This window comes from Tympanuchus pallidicinctus, unplaced genomic scaffold (genome assembly GCF_026119805.1).
Source record: "Tympanuchus pallidicinctus isolate F22 unplaced genomic scaffold, pur_lepc_1.0 scaffold17, whole genome shotgun sequence".
Taxonomy (NCBI): Eukaryota; Metazoa; Chordata; class Aves; order Galliformes; family Phasianidae; genus Tympanuchus; species Tympanuchus pallidicinctus.
This window is the reverse complement of record NW_026294690.1, coordinates 8265025-8281746: the sequence shown is the minus strand read 5'-3', so window position 1 is coordinate 8281746 and position 16722 is coordinate 8265025. Positions and strand designations below refer to the sequence as shown.

At 41.6% G+C, this 16722-nt stretch overlaps 2 protein-coding genes across 8 annotated transcripts in view; both read left to right on the top strand.

Moving 5' to 3' along the window:
* The window catches only part of IL17RD (interleukin 17 receptor D), a 57665-nt gene extending 55120 nt beyond the window's left edge, over positions 1 to 2545 (top strand). For all 5 annotated transcript variants that reach the window (XM_052678972.1, XM_052678973.1, XM_052678976.1 and 2 more), the window contains one exon: positions 529 to 2545. In XM_052678972.1, the coding sequence (XP_052534932.1) occupies positions 529 to 644 (116 nt within the window). In that variant the 3' untranslated portion in view covers positions 645 to 2545. The remainder of the gene's footprint in view (positions 1 to 528) is intronic.
* Positions 2546 to 7956: 5411 nt separating this feature from the next.
* The window catches only part of ARHGEF3 (Rho guanine nucleotide exchange factor 3), a 114545-nt gene continuing 105779 nt past the window's right edge, over positions 7957 to 16722 (top strand). Inside the window, exon 1 of one of the 3 annotated variants that reach the window (XM_052678982.1) lies at positions 7957 to 8082. In XM_052678982.1, coding sequence (XP_052534942.1) covers positions 8048 to 8082 — 35 coding nt within the window. In that variant the 5' untranslated portion in view covers positions 7957 to 8047. Of the gene's footprint in view, positions 8083 to 8458; positions 8477 to 16722 lie in introns of those variants that run through there. The other 2 variants (XM_052678984.1, XM_052678983.1) reach the window with 2 other exon arrangements.

Here is a 16722-nt window from a genome sequence, read left to right as displayed (position 1 = left end):
AATTACTGCCCAAAAATACCACTGTGACTCTCACTCCCACTTCCCCTCCCAAACAGTGGTCTTAATTCAGAACTGTCTGGAACCGAGTGCCACCTACCTATTAAATAGATTGCAACTCTTTACATCTTTTTACTGTCACAGACATACAAAATATTTATAGCAGTAATATTTATCTGCATAGTAATAAGAGGAGTAAATAGAATTGTATTGCTCATGTTCATGTTCTGATAGTTGGACTAGTTCAGATTATGACTTTGAATTCACAGTGCTATTTCTGTTCTGGCTACCTGTTTTTTATCCGTTGCACAGTGTGAGTGAACAGCTCTGCTTCTCCACGAAGCCCTGCTGGGGAGAAAAGTACTATTAATTCTTTAGATAAGGAATTACTGAGCACAGTAGTTCAGAGAGGCATTGTGATCCAGATGGTCTTTATAAGCTTTCTTTGCACTGTTTCTAAAACATTGGACAAATACAAAGTCAGTATTTAGAGTAATGAGCCACTTTTTTTTTCTTTTTCTTTTTAAATAGGGGAAGAAGAACCTCCTGTAATCACTTCCACAAAGTTCTTAGTGCCTGGAATATGTAAAGCAGAACTTCATTGCCATATCCATACTGATGAACTGCAGGCAATTGCTCCTTTGTAATACATCAGTACATTGTTATGCATTGCCACTTTATCAGCAGCCTCTGTGCTTTAACCACAACACTATTCCAGCACTAAATTTACTTGAAGGAACAAATGCTCCCTGAAGACGACCTGTTATTCCTAAGGGATTTTTATGGCCAGTAAATTTGATCCTATAGGCTTTCATGATTTGAGAAATGCAACATGGAAGAATAGATGAGAAACATTTCAGTGTTATTCCTATTACTAATTTAAATTTCTTGATGTTATACTGTTTATAGATGTCATAATAAAAAGTGACCTTACTTACTAGCCATAATCTTGTAGCTGGATGTGAAATTGTTTGGAATACTGAGTTCAGTGTATTTTGTATTCTCAGCCCATAACGTCGAAAGCTGACACATCTGATGACGGGAGTGTTGTAGTGAATGAGAGCAGGATATTTTTAAGAAGCAAGGTTAAAAAAAATTCTTCCTTCACAAAATCTAACCATGTAAGTTCTTGATTTAGTGCATTTTTTTGCTAGTTTTACTGGAGGAAGTGATTGGATTGATAAAATACAGGCAGAAAGATTGCAGAAGTTGTGTGCTGAAGAGCTGCTGTGCATAGAAATACCAAAGCTACAATCATAAGAGGCAATTTGTTAGCAACTGGAAGATGAAGGTAATGCCACCTTCCTCCAGAGAAAGTCCTAGTACTCATACTGCTATTTTATGCTAGGCTAAATGGAGATTCTGTGGTTCTGTTAAATTCCGTGTTACTTAAAGTAATTAAGTTTTCATTTTGAGGTCTAAGAAAGCTCAGTTTTGAAAAGCAGTTGTTTTTAATGTTTTTACTTTGATTTCTTCAAAATTCGCTGTATAATCCTACAAATCATAATTGTTTTGTAATTATAAAGGTCTGTGTGGATGCCAATCAAATCTTTCATAGGTGGAGGAAAAAACAAACAAATAATTCTTTCATTCCTTTGTAACATAAAGCGGAAACCGTATATTGCATGACCTTGGAAAAAAGAAAGTGTACTTAATGGAAAATGTGTAATAGTACAAACCCACACTTTAAAGTATATCCACACACGCACACAGAATTGAAGAAGATGATATGATTCTTGATCTAATTTAGGCATAATTTTTTTTAAAGCCACAGTAATTCATAAAATTAGAAAAAATATCCTGTATATTGACATAGTAGAAGGAAATGGTATTGAGTTTGCAAAAGTTCTCTATTTTTCCTCCAAAGAATGTAACAGCTAAAATCCTTGTAAAAAGTATTTTAAAAACAAATATGTAAATACATATATTAGAGGTTAGCTTACTACTATTTTCAAGCATTAGTTGCTCTAAATAATGTTAATGATGAAAGGATCCCCTTAATTACTACTAGATGACAGTGTGTGGACATCAAATGTTTTTAAATACATTTTTTGGAAAGGTGGAAAAAACATTGGAAAGCCAAAGGTTCAAGGAATAGCTGTATGTTCAATATTTTGGTATCATTGCCAAAATTGTACCTGTACATAAACACAACAACTGCTGAAAATAGAATGCAGCTGATATTTGCAGAATTTTTTTTTTGCAGAAAGTTTTATGATACTTTAAGTTAGAAGTTAAGTATCAGAATAAAACATTTTTGTTCAGTTGGTTTCATTTGGCTTTTCTTAGTAATATAGAAAGACTTAGCTGGGCTCCAGTTGTGCTGTCCAGTTATGCAGGTGTCCAATTTATGCAATTATGCACACCACACAAACAGACTTGAACCACTGTTCACACTCCACATCTAGAAATGGAGCTGATATTTTGATGTGTGTTTAATATAGTCGTGCAACTGTAAGAAGCTGTACTTGTCTGAAAGTTCTGTATTGGAAAGACTGGGTCTGACTTTTTTAAAATAAAACTGCCTTAATATGATTTTATAAAATTATTTTCTGTGTATCCTCATGGAAGTTTGCCTAGCATTACATACTTACATGTCAACTGAAATCTGTCCACACAAACTGTGTAGCTATAATGAACTGCTTTGGGTGCATTTTGTCAATCAAGATGCAGTAATTATCTAAGATTTATATGCCTTTATTATATATATATTTTTTAATGTGAATGAAATTCAGCATTCCGCTCAATGGATCCTCCAGGCTGTATTCTCAAGGAAAAGTCTTAAAACCACTTGTGTTCCTTGTGTTGCTCAGGTAAATGAAGGCTTTTGTAACAGGATCGATCTGGTACAATCAAACTTAAAGACAAGAAAAGTCTGTAATGAGTCTACGAAACTGTTATTGTTGAGGAAGTGAATTCCATACTTGGTGCTTAGTTTGCATGTACATTAGCTGTGTTGAATTGGTTTATATTTTGACTTTACAAGTTAAATTTTTTATACCTGCCATCTTCTCTGTGCCTCTGTCTCCCAGTTCTGAATTCTGCTCTTATCGCTGCATAAATCAGAGACGTTCTGAAGTGTCATTAAGTGCATTTATAATTCAAGAGAGAGTTTCAAGTTACTTACCTGGACTGGACTTCTTCCAGGTGTATTACCTGGAAGGATGTTCTGCAGTCCTATTTGTGTGCTGTGCTCAGAGTCCTATACACAAGGCACTTTGTGTTTGAAAGAAAATGGAAAGGAGGTGCTGCTACAGTTTTTAGACCTTTGGTTTAAAATATGAGTACCCTCAGAATGTTTTTCTCATGTTTGGGAACTGCTGGCCAAAATTATTCTAGTTTGAGGATGTGAAAAGTCATGGATCGATATGGGGTGTGCATATGGATTACACATCTCAAAAAAAAACCTTTGAAAGTAAGCTCTTATTTTTCCTTATCTTACATTTAAATACTGTGGTGACTTGATGCTGAAGTGCTCCCCTCCCCTCCTCCCCCCCAGAAAAAGCAAACTACCCGAGAACTTTGCATTTGAGCTATAGCGATAAAACGTGCATTGCATACAATATGTTTATTTGAACTATAAATGATCAGACCTGAATTACTTCTAAAAGGTCAGAAGTTAAAGGCTGCACTGTAGATCAGTGAAAGGATTTTTTCTCTCATTCTGCAATAAATTATCTTATTTTACATGCTATCATTATCTGTTGCTGTTTCCCAGACTGATAAAAACCAGAAAAATTGTCAGATTCTATCTTTTACAGCAGGATACAATTTTACTTTTTTTTCTGATTTAATAAAGTCTGACTTACCTGTGAGGTTCACTTTCATGGGCAGGTGCACTGTTGGCAAGGTGCACTGTTGACTGTGTTTGTAGCAGTCCATAGGAATAGCAGGAATTGGCCATATTGCTCTCAAAAATCAAGGAGAAGGCAATGTTCTTTCCTCACTATCAAACATTAACTAGATGACCAGGCAATGAAATGCTTGCCCATGTCTACCTCAGTGCTGGAGGCACAGTTGCTTGAGATTTGGGTATTTCACTTCAAGGCAGACATTTGGGAACGTTGAAGTGAAAATGAGAGATGCTGAAAAATACGTTTTTTATATATATATATATATATATATATATATATATAATATATATATAAAATCAGATATAATAGTTTATATTATGTGTATGTAATAATTTATTATAAACAGGAGTGCAAGAAGAATAACATCTGGAGAATTTTATTCTTCATTTCTTAGTGCATGTGGAGCCACAACATTCAAGAATGATTTATCACAGATGTCCAACTACCTTTCTTTGCAGACTGCTGTAGGTTTGGCAACGTGTGGAGAGTTGAACCAGCAAGAGTGAGCGTGTGGAATGTTGTTCTGTTGGGCTGCTGATTTACCTGGAATTCTAACTATTTAGTCACTAAAAAAAAAAAAAGAGTCAGTTTAAGAGAGGCAGTCTTCTTGATTACATGAGGCAGGTAAATTTATTGCACAATAATTACATAATTGACATTTCTTCTCCATGGGGGAAATACGCACCTGCGGAGTCACTTAGTTGTAAATGGTAGGTATATGGTAGAACACATGAGCTCTCCCCGTGCAAATTCTGTACTACCATCTGTCTGCAAATCAACATTGAACTTGCTTTTAACTATATAGACAGCATTTTATGATGAGATTTTTTTCAACCAAAAAATATTTGACTGTCAGTAATCATAATTTGTTAGAGAATGTATTCTAACTAATATGCATAGAAAACAATTATTCAGAGAGTCTTGGAGACCAGTTCAGTGTGTATCCTGTACTGCAAAAAAGCAGTCTTTGAGGCTGTATTTCACTGCAGCTCAGTACTGCCTGGTGACAGTAACGCACGGTGCAACTTGCTGAACAGTAATCACAATATAAGCATCTTTTTCAGTAGCATTTTCTAAGTCCTTTATAACTGCTCTGTCTGCACCCCTTTTTAGCAGTGCTGTATTTCTCAGGTGATTCAGCCAGTTTCAGTGGGGCTGATTATGAAACCAGAAACTGGCAATGTGAGTGAGATGCGTCAGAGTTGTTTGGTGTTTCACAAGATTTTTTAACTCACAAGAGCACAACTAGACAAGCAAATGACATAAACAAGTGTTATTATCCTCATTTTACATGAGAAATTGATAGGAACTAGATAGGAAATGGATCTGCTTCAGAGCAGAGGTGAGGCTGATGTCAGATGAGGATAGAACAAGGGATTTGTATCTTAGTCTTGAGCCATAATGGTGCTTCTTTCAACAGCCTGTAGGCAGCCAGCATGTTTCATTAGAGATAGCAGCTTTTGCCATTTTGCAACAATCCACGTGGTAGAACAGTCACCTGGGCACTGTTTTACACCCCAGCCAAGTTCTGTGACAGGCGAAGCGCAGCAGAAGTGCAGGAAGAACTGCAAGAGGAGGAAACAGGCGTGGGGTGGATGTAAGCCATGGATTTTATTTCCTCTGCAGTAGGGGACTGAAGGGTGAGTTAGGGCAGCCTTGTGACCATACACAACTTGACAGGGGCCTATTTCAAGCCCCACTTCCAGATAAACTTTTGCCTGATATGAGCCTGGTTTGCAAGAATCACTCCTTTATCATTTTGATGAAAGGAGTGAGTTCATTGCTGTCAGTTACATCATACCAATTTCAGAATAATTAGAAGTGAGAATAGTGTTAAACCTGCTTGTCTTTAAATGTCTGATGTGGAGAACATTCCCGTAGAAGTTGTTATTCATCAGCAGAAAGGAAACTGCCTGCTCTGCTGTAGCTTTTGCAAATATGCCAAGGTGTGACTTTGGTGTTAGGAAGGAAGCCACCATCTCTCTGCAGGATAGCAGTTGGACGACGCACAGCCACCGAGGGTGGAGTGAGAATAATAGTTACAGGGATCAGGAAAACAAGGCAGGATTCTCACTGCTGAACTTGACCCTCTGCTTAGGCTGCCTTTATGCCTGGGAAATGTGTGTATTTGAAAATTGCTACCCTCACCACAAGTTGGCTTCTTTAATAACAAAGATTGTTATTATCTTTTTAAAGTATAACTCTCAAATGTTGCTGTATTTTAGGACAAGCTTTCGGACTGAAGTAACAATTCATTTAACACAGAATTTTGCTTAATAAATACAGTTTTATACTCTAAAAAGGCTAAAAGACAACTGCATATTGTGTCATAGAGTTAATCATCTTCAAAAACAGGAATTACAAATTACTACTAACAAGCAAAAAAGCATTATATCTCCCTGGACAGCATTGTCAGCTGATTTGGATGAGATCAGTTACATTATATAATTTACATTAGCTAATCCTTCATTCATTGTGTAAGTAGAAATGTCGAGGGCGCATAGACAGAAGAGTGGTCTCTAAACAGAGTATCTCTTCCCATTTCCTGATAATGAATACCAAATGTTGCTCTCCTTTACAGCCTTACTGAGTCCTGAATGAGAGGTGGACATACACGTGCTGCCCGTCGCAGTGCTGCCTTTGGGCAGGCACGTTGGTGGCACCCAGGAGCAGGGAGCAGGATGGTTGCTCTCTAGTTCTCCTGGCGGCTGTTGTGATGAAGATTGGAGGTTTCAGGAATCCACCACAGACAACCAGACCAAAGCAGGAGGTTTCAGGAATCCACCACAGACAACCAGACCAAAGCAGCCCCAGAGGTTGCTGCATTCTGCCAATTATGTTCGTCTTGCTGTGAGGCAGATTTTGCTCAAAGAACTGTAATTCCCTGTATAGGTAGCTTTGCCACAGGGCCAGATAAGTGCTAAGTCCTCACACACCTGATTAGTTTATGTGGATTGCTGCTTTAGGAATGATGGAAAAAAAGAAACTGCAGTGAACAATTACTTTTAACTGTCTTCTGGTACCACGGAAAAGAACAGAAAATGGGTGTAGGCCTGACACACAGTGCTCTTACAGGCTAAGCCAATGGGTGAACTGCGTGTAGCTTATCTCATAGTGGCTGTACCAACTGTACTCCAACTAAATCTAAAGGAGAAATTAAGTTCAGTCATTTTTTTAGTAGATGTACCAAATTTCTCCAGTCTTTATTTCAAAAAGCTGAGTAACAGAACAGGCTGTGCTTAGTACCAAAATATATGCCAGAGTAATGTTTTGTTTAAGAATACTGTGGGACCTGGGTGGCTGATTTCGAGCTGAATTGCCTGTAGTTTAAAAAGAGTGTTTCAGAGCACCATGAGTACCAACTCCTTTACATGTGAACTTTGATTCCTGAGTATTCTCAGACTGTTTTGAAGTGGAGTTCAGGTTAGTATCCCAATCTGAAGAAATCAAATGGAATTGAAGACATTTACTTAAAAATAAACTAAGTCTGATGTCCATTCTGCCTTCTTAGACTCAGCTCTCTGAAACAACTGGAAGGTTAAGTTATTCTATTGTAATATATTTCTGGTGCCTCTGGGCTGCAGAAGGCGGTTAGCTATATTTTGTCCATCATTCCTTTCCCATCGGCTGCTTTGTGTTGGCAGTTCCGCTGTTGAAAAAGACCGAGCATCTTTATTTCATTTGCGTTCGCATTAGGTGATTGTTGCTGCACTGAAGTAGCGTCCATAGACTTGTTACTGAATGTAGGTTTGCCAGCGTACGACAAACACCGTTTCCAGCACGTCTTGGTGCTTTATGGGCTGCCCAGGCGTGACGGTGTCACCGTCCCCGGAGGTGTTCGGGCGCCCTGCAGATGTGGCACAGCAGGCAGTACTGGCGGGCTGGACTGGATGATCTTGGTGATCCAACCTCATGGATGCCGTGACTCTTTCTGCCGCAGCACGCGTCCCCGTTAGCGCCCGCGAGTTTCCCCCGGGCTGTCGCCCTACCGGCAGCGTCTCTCCTGCCGTCAGCCCCGCGGGGAGGCGGGGAGCAGCGCTGCGGGGCGGAGCGGGGCGGGCTGTGGGGGCGGCGGGCGGAGCGGCCCGCGTGTCTCCTCCCCGAGCCGCCCTGACAGCCCCGCCCGATCCTCGCGCCGCCGGCCGCTGCCCGACTTGGCACCGAGTCCCGGCCGGGCTGTCAGCTCCGTGGGCCGCATGCCGGGAGCCGGGGAAGAGCCGGAGGGTGCTCGGTAAGGTGCCCCTGCGGAGCGGGAGAGGCACCCGGGGGCTGCCTTCAGCGGCTGCGTCGTGCTTCGTGGGGGAGGGAGGTCCGTCTCCCGCCGAGGCGGGAAGGGCGGGCGGCGGTGCGGGGCCGCGTGTGTGAAGGCGCGGTGAGGCTGCGCGCGGCGGCCGTGCGGTCTGGTGCTGCGTGCCACGCTTGTCAACGGGCAGAGGACGTTCCTTCGCCCTCCGGCACTCGGAGGATCTTCTGTGTCGTGCCAGAGCTCTGCTAACGCGGCCGGTCGCCAGGCTGGTGCCGTGTGTCCGCGCAGAACTCGCGTTTGGCGTAGGAGGAGCCGCAGGCTTAGGAAGCGGCCGGAGCTAAAATGTCCATAGCGGTGCGGCAGCTTTCGGAGCGGGGAGGTGAGCGGCGCGTGGAACCGCTGCGGGGAGCGCGCGCCGTGCCGTGCTCTGTCACTGTGCTCGGCCCGTCTTGGCGTTGACTTTCTGAAATGTTTATAAATCCGCCTGGCGCGCTTTCAGTTGGTATTTATTACCCGATTCTCCAAACGAAACGCTTTATTGTTCCGAACAGAACTCTCTTTTTAGTTTCCCGTCAGAGCCGCGCGTACCGCTGCGCAGGGTGTCCGGGCTCGTGACCCCCGCGCCTTGCCCTGCCCTGCCTGCCCCCGCGCACCGTGGCCGTTCCGGCGCCGCCCCGAGCTGCGGGGACGCGCGTGGTGCGGGGTGGGCAGCGGCCGGCGTCGCAGCGCCTGTCCTTCAACAAGTCTGCTTTGTCTGGCTGTGCACGAGCTGACACCAGTGAGTGCTACCTGCTGCCGCTCACTTCGTTCGTTTGAACTGTGTCTCAATATTGATACAGGAGCTTATTTTTCCCACATGTTAGATCTTTGTCTTCTGATATTTAAGCCAACTAACCTCTTAAATTCTGGGTATGCTAGGGTTGTATTTGCACACTGTTGGTATTTTAAGTTTTTGAGCAATTCCTCTGAAGGAACACGAGTGTTGTGTGGAGGAATCTGTGATAGATGCATTCGGAATCCGTGTGGAGTGCTTTGTGTGCGTGCATCGTTCTGACATCTCGTGCTCAGGAAAAGGCCGTGTGCAAATTGAGAAACATCTTCAGATCTGCCACTTTGTTCCCTTTGAAGTTACAGGTGTGCCTAACGGGGGGCTGCAGGACTTGGGGTGTTGAATGCTGTTGACTTGTCAGATTTATTTCTGTTTGTTATATCAGTCTCTTCATTTTATTTATTTAGTTACTTATTAATTGAGGATATAAACATTGAAAGCTCACTGAAGTGTGACAGATAGCTTCTGTACTTTGAGGAGTTGTTCTGGTCCTTAAAAATTTGGAAAAATCAGAGCAGAGCTGTGTTGGAAAAAGAGGTTAAAACAGGCAAAAGTACTTGAATTTACTGCACAAAGAGAAGTGTTGATGGTCTGATGTTTGCATCTGTGCTTACTGGCTGGAAAAAGGTGATCTCCATCTATCCAGGTCCTACAAAGCTCTTTGGTTCTTCAGTCAGTGCTACCTCTCAAGCTGTAAGGGCTGCTGTGGATTTCAGCTATCTGTGGTGTCAGGAATGAAACAATGGCCGCGGCCTGCAAGCCTGTCAGAGCATGGAGAGCTGTTGTAATGTCGTCATGTATGTGACTGGAAAATCAAGGACTTGCTAAGTATACTGCAGTGGTCTGTGGTCCAATACTGTGGTAGTGCACTTAAAAAATAAAATCAATGTAATAGCTGGAATTCTGAACTAAATAGCTATGTAGCACATAGTTGTGATGGCCTGAATGTAACAGAGAGGATGTAAAAACAAACACCAAGTGTTTTCCCATCTAGTGTCAACCAGGGCTGAACATGAGGTGATACACTGTGGAACTGTAAGCACTGACAGCTGTGAACATGAAGTGATATACTGGAAATGTGAACAGCGTTTGAGTTGCAGGTGCTGAATCCTGTGCTGAACCCAGCTGTGAACACTGCAGCAGTTGGTGTGCTGGTGAGTTGGGCTGTTATCGTCTAAACACCACTTCATGCAGGTTTATTTAGTTCTTCCTGATCACATGTGTGATGGGTAGCCTAGGGCTTCCAAACCTGAGCGAGTGCACTGCAAGTAGGGCTGAGTTACCTGGAAGTGGTTTGTGCTTCATACAGGCTGCTGCTGAAGGAGGCCCTTGAAGGCATGGCCTGTAGTGACATCCAGCCATCTCCTCCTGAATTATTAAACTGAGTAACAAGCTTCATGTTCTTTCCATTGAAAGGCTGGCTTTTGCTTTTCACATCCAGCTGTTACAAATATAAATAGAAACTTTACATACATAGAAAGGTTCCCTGTGCTGTTATTGATTCTCTTTTTTACATGGGATTAATTGTCCTCACAGCCATGCCGTACCTTTGTAGCTCTGCAGGTGAAATCAGTATGTGGTACAACTTGCCTTCACAAAGGTTTGCTGGCTTTTGTAGCACCACAGCTTGCAGAAACTTGGAAAGCTGTCAGTCTCTATCAGGACTTGAGTGGTTTCAGCAGAACCAAGAGCAGCTGCTGTGCTGGTCTCATCTCTCAGGCATTCTACTTGTACATCTATTTACTTTTAACACTTCAGCATTTGCCTACAATAAATTTTCAGGAGAAAAAAAATAACTCCGAGAAGAGCAGCCCGTTGTGTCTATCTGTAGCGTATCAGAATTCTACTGCTTTTATTTCAACTATTTCAATGGGTCCAATTAGTATTGTCCCAGAAGGTTCTGTCTTGACTGTCACCTTTGTTCTGAAGATGACAAAGGCCAATTGTTTGGGCACTGCATGCATTAAGGGTGACTGGCAGCTTCTGCTTGTGCATGGCCTTAATTGAAGGATCCTGCCCTGTAGCTGGGAGAGGTGAGAGGCACGTGCGTATTGCCCACAGCCCAGCACTGAGAGCCATCAGCCTTTGCTGGGTGCATCCTGAACCTGGTATTGCACTGTGGATAGCAAAGATCTTATCTGAGTCTAAGCCTTGAAATATTTTGCCTACATTAATAGTTGCTATCAAAATTAGCTTCTTGTTGATGCTCCACAGATACATAATTAATAACCTAGAACAAATCCCCTCAAGCAAGTAGATTACTATGTGGAAAGATAATCTTGCAAGCTCTTCTATGTAGCTTTGAGTATGAAGCATGCTTAGCAACATGGGTAAAAAACACTAAAGGCTGAAAAAGTAATTTTAGTGCAGTACAGCTTTTGCCTGATGTTAATAAATTTACTGAATAGTAAAAAAAAAAGGCAACTTGACAAACTTCAGTGACATGGAACTGTGCAGCAATCTTGAATTGGACAACCATGATTATTAAGACAGTAGGATAGGCTGACAGGCTGATAGTTTTAATGTTAGGGAGAAGACCTGATGCCCTTCCAGGCAGATAAAATTTAAACACGTTACTGTTCCCTGGAAACGATCACTGTGATTAAAGGGAGAAGAAGTTGTGCTCATATCAACTCTGATCCTGTTTCACTCAGCTTTTATTCTCAATTAAACAAAAATAAAAAATGAGAACAGACCGTTTTATTGTGAGAGGCTGTAATATTTTGAAAGGAAGTGAAGAACATGAAAACATGTGGCAGCAGTTGCGCTGCTTTGACGCTGGGCCACTGCACACTGAATGTGTTCTTTCTTTTTGTCTCAGTCTGCTGTTCCTACGGGGAAAAAATACTTTCCTTCAATGCAAGCTTCAGGAAATTTCTCTTCTTTTTGTTTAATAAATTGTCCCTTAAATTTATTTAGCTTTGTTTATAGCTAAATATGCTATTTATTTTGCTTTCTGTATAGCTTTGTAACGTGTAGTATTCTTTACAGGAACATCACATAGTGATTTCTGGGAATAGCTTGTCCACAGATTAAAAAAAATAAATAGATAAAATAATTGTCATAGATAAAATCTTTGCCATTGTTGTGTCTTCTGCATAAGCACTTTGTGTTTGCTCTCAAATTCAGACATTTGAGGTGGATAGAGTTAAATTCATCTCAGGAATCGCTTGCTGCATGAGTCACTGAATTGGGAACATAAATACTGCTAATCTTTGGAAAGAGCTTTTCAACATTGTTTTGCTGCATAGTGTCAAATGCAAAACACAGAGCAGAAAGTTTAGCATGAAAGCAGTTGGATTCACATTTGGAATTGTAATATATGAACCAAATCAGTGCAAGTTTTTGCCTCTTTTTTCTTTGTAAACAGACTGACAATAAATCTGCAGCAGAATGACGATGTTGTGCTTTGTTTGCTTGCTTTGTCGACAAGAAATTAAAAAAAAAAACAACTTGGAAAGGGGAAAGAGGGAGATTAAAAAAAAAACTTGGGAAGGGGAAAAGGGCAGAGAAATAGTGGTGGGGGATTCTTCTTGCTCGTTGATGGAATGGATAGATTGTTTTGTTCAGTGCCTGGTGCTGAAGCCCGGTGCTTGAAGTATTAGGAACTGGATCTTTTGGTCTGTAGAGAAACAAGCTTTTTTCACTATGACATTTGTAACAGCAGTGGCATGAAATTCTTTGATCTCTATTCACTAGAATGCAGCACTTTGTGCTCTGTGAATTCTGCAAAACAATATTAAGAAAAGTTTCTTCTCAGAAGGATGCAGTGCTGAGTGTGGTGTGTTTGTGGTGGGTCGGTGGTTGGACCAGGTGGTCTCAGTGGTCTTTCCAACCTTAGTGCTTGTATGGTTTGTAATTCTGTGTGCGCCTTCTGCATTTTAAACCTTCTGTTGAAAATGTTCTGTTCCAATCTTTGGAATTTCTTCATGTTGGAGTTTTTATGTGAACAGGTATGAGAGGTTTAGTTGTGGGTTACAAAGACACTGAGCACTAAAACATTGAAGAATTCCTTTTCTTTATTGGTACAACTTTCGATTGCCATCCATAAGGTGACAGCAAAGCTGCCAGGAGTTCCCTCTTTGCCCCCACGCTGTTAAAGTTGCTCAGAGTCCAGCTCCTGATGGCTTTGCAGGTCAGAGAGAATGGGATGAGTCCTTGCTCTTCTTTTTTTTCCCTACTGATAGACATTGTTAGCAAAATCTGCTGCTATGCAGAATAAATTAAACCAGCAGCCTGAATTCTTCCATAACTTATTTTTCACAGCAGTAACCAGCTCAGGAAAATCTATGTTCCTATTTTGGGAATCTAGCATTGTGTGCACATACCTGATCCTGGTTTTCCTGGTGTTGGTGTCTCTATATATTAGTATATTTTAACAGTTCTGAGAGACATCTGTGTTGCAGCAACATTCTCTTTTCAATGACGGTAAATTTCTCCATGCAGTTTCTTTGAAGGTGATCTGAGATGAGTTGTAAACATCTTTCTTTTCTTTTGGCTTTTTTGAGGGAGAAAAGAATGAAACCTTAGTAGAGTAAAGGACTAGTCCTGTTGGGAACGGCACCTCGCAGTGGGTTTTATTTCTGCAGCATAGAACGCTGTCTGTATCTGTGTTCTGGCTTCAGCCTGGTGTGAATTTGTGTTTGTTGTATATTATTGTTGTTCTGTAGCTTTCAGTCGACTTTGTGCTGAGACTTGCTGTTTCAAAAGTAAATGCTATCTTTTACGTAAGCCTGAATAGAATGTCTGCCTGCCTATAGCAAGTGTGGGTATGTGGGGAGGCAGCCACTCAGTGCTTGCTGCAAGTCAGAGAAGAGTTATATTATGTTAGAACTTCTCTATCATTTGGAGAGTTGTAATGGAACCACCAAATACAGACTGAAGAGTTACGTGCAGTGCATGCAGTTCTCTGAGCTACTTCCACCACAGAAAATCTTCCAAATATCTTTGTATATGCACTTTTGTATAAAGCTTATCTCCTCTTCTGAAGAGAACAGTAGTGGATGGCATTTAATGAGATGCTTAGGAGGGGAATAAAAGCCTTCTAAAAAATATGTTTTCAAAAAGGTCCTCCCAGACCTCCTCCTTCAGTGAGTCACGTGTGTTTTTAAAGTCTTAAAGCTAAGTAATGGCGTGCGATGTGTTTGTTGAGGTCAAAATGCACGTGAAATAAGCACACTGTGTGCATGTGATAGGTATGCTAGGCTCGGGTTGGAGTGGCTCTGCAGTGGGAAGTTTCTCAGACTGCCTGCTGCTCCCAGTTGTAGGCAGGAGAAATGCTGCTCACGTGCTTCTGGAGTTCTCACTCTGGTTTTACTGAAGTGTGCTTCAGTGATAACAAGTTCTTGGCAACAGCAGTATCTGAACACATCAGAAAAGCCAACCATGAAGGGTTGGTTTTGGTACTCGTTGGTATGCAGTTGAATAATGAAGCTCATTTTGAAGTTGCAGTCAGCCCTTCAATGAGCTGTTTGCCAAAGGCAATCTCCTGGTTAGCAGCTGAGTGCTATCGAGGTGTGATACTGTGTGCCTGGAGATGTGACTTTGCAAAAAACAATAGCATAGTAAATGCACTTGTTACTAGTAATGTAACCTCTGTGCAGCTTTCTAAGGGCTTGGAACATCATCTCTTTAAAATTCAAGGTGCTAGATGCACACTAGCTAATTAGTACTCTCTTGTTCAAGACATCAGTTTGAGAGAGTGCTGGTAGCACCGAGTCCTCTTTGCAGTAGATGCACATTACTGTCTGCTGTCACCTTTCTCCTCACAGGGAGCACTCGCTGTTCCTGCCTTAGGGTTCAGTGAAACTTTTTAGGGAGTTTTTATCAGCCAAGTATAACAAGATACTGCATTAACAAGGATAGCATTCTGGTGGAGTTAAGGAGCTGTGGGAACAGGTTTTATAGGAAGATATTTGTGTTATTCTGGAATGAATAGCAGTTGAGGGATACTTTAGTTTTTAACTACCACGCTGTGTCTTACTTGCCCAGAGGTACAAACAGGGAGTGCAAAAAGGCTTTTATCCTGTGGGTCAACGATTCACTTCGTAACAGAAGCAAAGAAGGAAAATGGGCTTTGTGTAGGGGGAAGTGATTAGACAGATTAAATGCTAGTTCTCCCATTACAGGCTAGTTGGAGCCTAAGAAGCGTTTTGGTTTCAACACTTGTTGAACCTTCTCATCTTTACTGCTCAAATGATCCTGCAGTGCTGATCTGTGCAGGTGTTTGGATTGGAGACTTGTATATGGTGTTATACCAGATCCCTTTTATCTTTTCTCCTTTATTTTTGGCCATTTAGGGGAAATTGCAGAATTTCCAGAATAAAATCTAACATATAAGCATGGAAGTATATTTAAATTTAATGCTTTTCCACTCTTGAGCCAATGGCTTACCCCTGCTAGACTTTTCTCTGCAGTTATGTGTCATAAGAATCCTCTGTAAGGCAGGTGGACTGCAAATGTGTCAGCATTCCAAACTGGTGATTTTTCATGAAAGATAAATGCTTTTCTTTGTGGAGACAACTCCAAAGAGAATTTGGGGTTGCATGCTTCTTACAGGGTGTTCTGGTATGGTCCTAGGGTAGGTATGCTACATTTGTGGTATCCCTTGACAGGCAGGATGGATGTTTCTTCAAGGCTGTTGCCTCAGTAAGATAGTGACAGTGCTGTTAAACATAGCTGCTATAAATAAAGTCTTTGACATTGTTTTCCTCTGTTTTCATTCTGGAATTGCCTTTTGCCCACTTCCTCCTATTAAATCAGAGCACAATCTCCAGGACAACACTTAGTTAAAGTGCGTGTGGCTTATCTGCAATAGTCAATTCTCAGTGTGCAAACAGATAAACAGAACTCTTTAGCAGAGTTTCTTAAACTGATATTTACTGACTTGCTTTGGCACCTGGCTTCATGTTAGGAAGAGGGAAGATGATAGATTTACTTTCCTTCTTCAAGTTTCATCATGTGTAGTGCCTGTGCCACAAAGTGCAAGTCCAAACAAGTGGTGGATGGTGATACAGAAAGAAGCACCTATGAACAGTATATTGTTGCTTTTTTCCCCTCTGAACTCTGTTCCTTTGCTTCTTGAATTGAGTTTAATTTTTTGAGATGTTATTATGTGGGAGTTCATTTCTGGGTTTACTTTTAATGCTCTGACTGAATAATAAAACAGTATATTCTAAACAAAATTCCATTTTGCCAGTATTAGCTTTTATTTTGTGCAGTTCAAATTTAAATATTCATGATGCTTTGTGAAATATATTTTCTTCTGTATCCTATAATAGAAAGATTGTGTTTTTATTTTAAAAATAGTTATTTCTTCTCAAGAGAGTCTCAGAGTAGTGCCTGGTGCAGCAGCAAGTCAGGATAGACCCTGCAGGCTGAGAATTCTTTGTGGAAATGACAGAGAAGTAGTAGTGATATTTGATGCTTATGGCCTTGGAAATTGCAGATAAGTACAAGTTTTCCATTTGTCTTAGAACCTAAAAAACTTCTGGTATTCGACATGGCCATAAACTTGTCAGGGATGTGGAGATCAGCTGTTTAATTACCTGCTGCTCCTGGTAAAGGCTGAACTAGGGCCTGTGCGGGCCTGTTTCAGCATAGCACAAAGAATCGCTGATTATTTTGCAGAAGCCGGTCTGACTCCTGGCTGTTGACCTCTGAGGCGCGAAGAAGTGCTGCTGCATGGCAGTGCCAGTAGGTGCCCGGTGCCGGGGCTGCAGCGAGCTCCTCCAGCTCCCGTGGCAGCGGGGAGGAAAGCATGGTTTGCAAGAGCTGGCTGGTGCAGGCGGAAGGCG